Below are 1,242 nucleotides of genomic sequence, written 5' to 3'. Positions count from 1 at the left end.
CGTCGCTAATACTGTAATTTTAGCAACGATAAATGTCGTCGCTAATAACACTTTTTATTGTAGTGTATCTCGCCGTTTAGCATAATCATATAACATACATAAATTAATTCAGTATTGACGATTAGTGTTTTTAATAAATTAAAATTAATTAATTCCTCATCACCCAAGCTCTAACTTGAGCTGGGGCATTGCAACTTATTAATTACTTCTTTTAAACAATGACAATTTGCTGAAAAGAATAAAAAAAAGAAAAAGTGAGAACCTATGATCAGCTATATCCAAGAAGCTTCTGAACTCATGATAATAAACCACTATTGAAAGGCACTCCTGTCTGAGGCAACCAGTCATCTCCAAGCAAGAAATTGAACACCGTGAAGTTCCCAACATCAGAAGAATTACCGATCACATGATAGCCAGGCCATCTGACTCTGTTCGTAGTGTCCGATCCCGGTCCAGTATTGTTATACTCCGCATAGTACGAAGTGTTGAGCGCAAAATCTCCATTCCATTCACGCCAACCAGCAGGATCAACAACACTATCAATGTAAGACTGCATGTAAACCGTCGTCGAATACTCCTTCCACGGCCTCCCGAGATAAGTCTTGATGGTACCGTTGCTCGCCGCCAAGTCGTCGGCGGCTTTGATGGTGCAGTTGTGAATTGAAATGCCGGTGTTCTGATTGGGGTCCGTCCTGCCTTGAGCTGTGATGGCGTTGAACTGGTTCTGCATGGGAAGGCGGGGGTACATGTTGCAGTTCTGGAAGACGACGGCGGCGTTCCCAAAGATGAAGTCGACGGTGCCGTAGATGTCGCAGTCGCGGTAGAATTGCCGGAGGGAGTGGGTGTAGAGAGTGTCTTGGTAGGCTTCGAAGCTGCAGCTGTAGAATGTGGAGAGATCGGCGCCGTTTCGGAGCGCGACGGCCTGGTGCTTGATTGCTCCGGCGGTGTTGCGGAAGGTTATGTTCACCGCCACGAATCCCGGCGCCACAACGGCTGCAAGGTTGGCGTAGAATAATTAGGTCATCAGAAAACTAGGGGTTCGTTTAGCAGATGAATCTAGAATCATAATTTTAAATCCTGATTTAGAATCGGTATTTATTTATAGTAATTCTAAATCATGATTTGAAATTAGTATTTGGTTTGTATGATTCTGAATCATAATTCAGAATCAGTATTTAGTTTGTATGATTTTGAATCATGATTCAGAATCTGATGTGATGTTTTAAACCAGAATCACTCATG

At 42.9% G+C, this 1,242-nt stretch overlaps 1 protein-coding gene across 1 annotated transcript; it reads right to left on the bottom strand.

Annotated features, from left to right (window-relative positions):
- Positions 1-72: 72 nt before the first annotated feature.
- LOC112095093 (probable pectinesterase/pectinesterase inhibitor 41) lies at positions 73-1,012 on the bottom strand (the record flags this gene model as incomplete). The annotated part of the gene is made up of 1 exon (XM_024176770.1): positions 73-1,012. A coding segment is annotated over one exon (717 nt), but the record flags the coding sequence as incomplete, so codon positions are not given.
- Positions 1,013-1,242: the final 230 nt, after the last annotated feature.

Source organism: Morus notabilis, unplaced genomic scaffold (genome assembly GCF_000414095.1).
Source record: "Morus notabilis unplaced genomic scaffold, ASM41409v2 C11392948, whole genome shotgun sequence".
Lineage (NCBI taxonomy): Eukaryota > Viridiplantae > Streptophyta > Magnoliopsida > Rosales > Moraceae > Morus > Morus notabilis.
The sequence above is the reverse complement of the archived record's forward strand: the minus strand, read 5'-3'. Positions and strand labels throughout refer to the sequence as shown.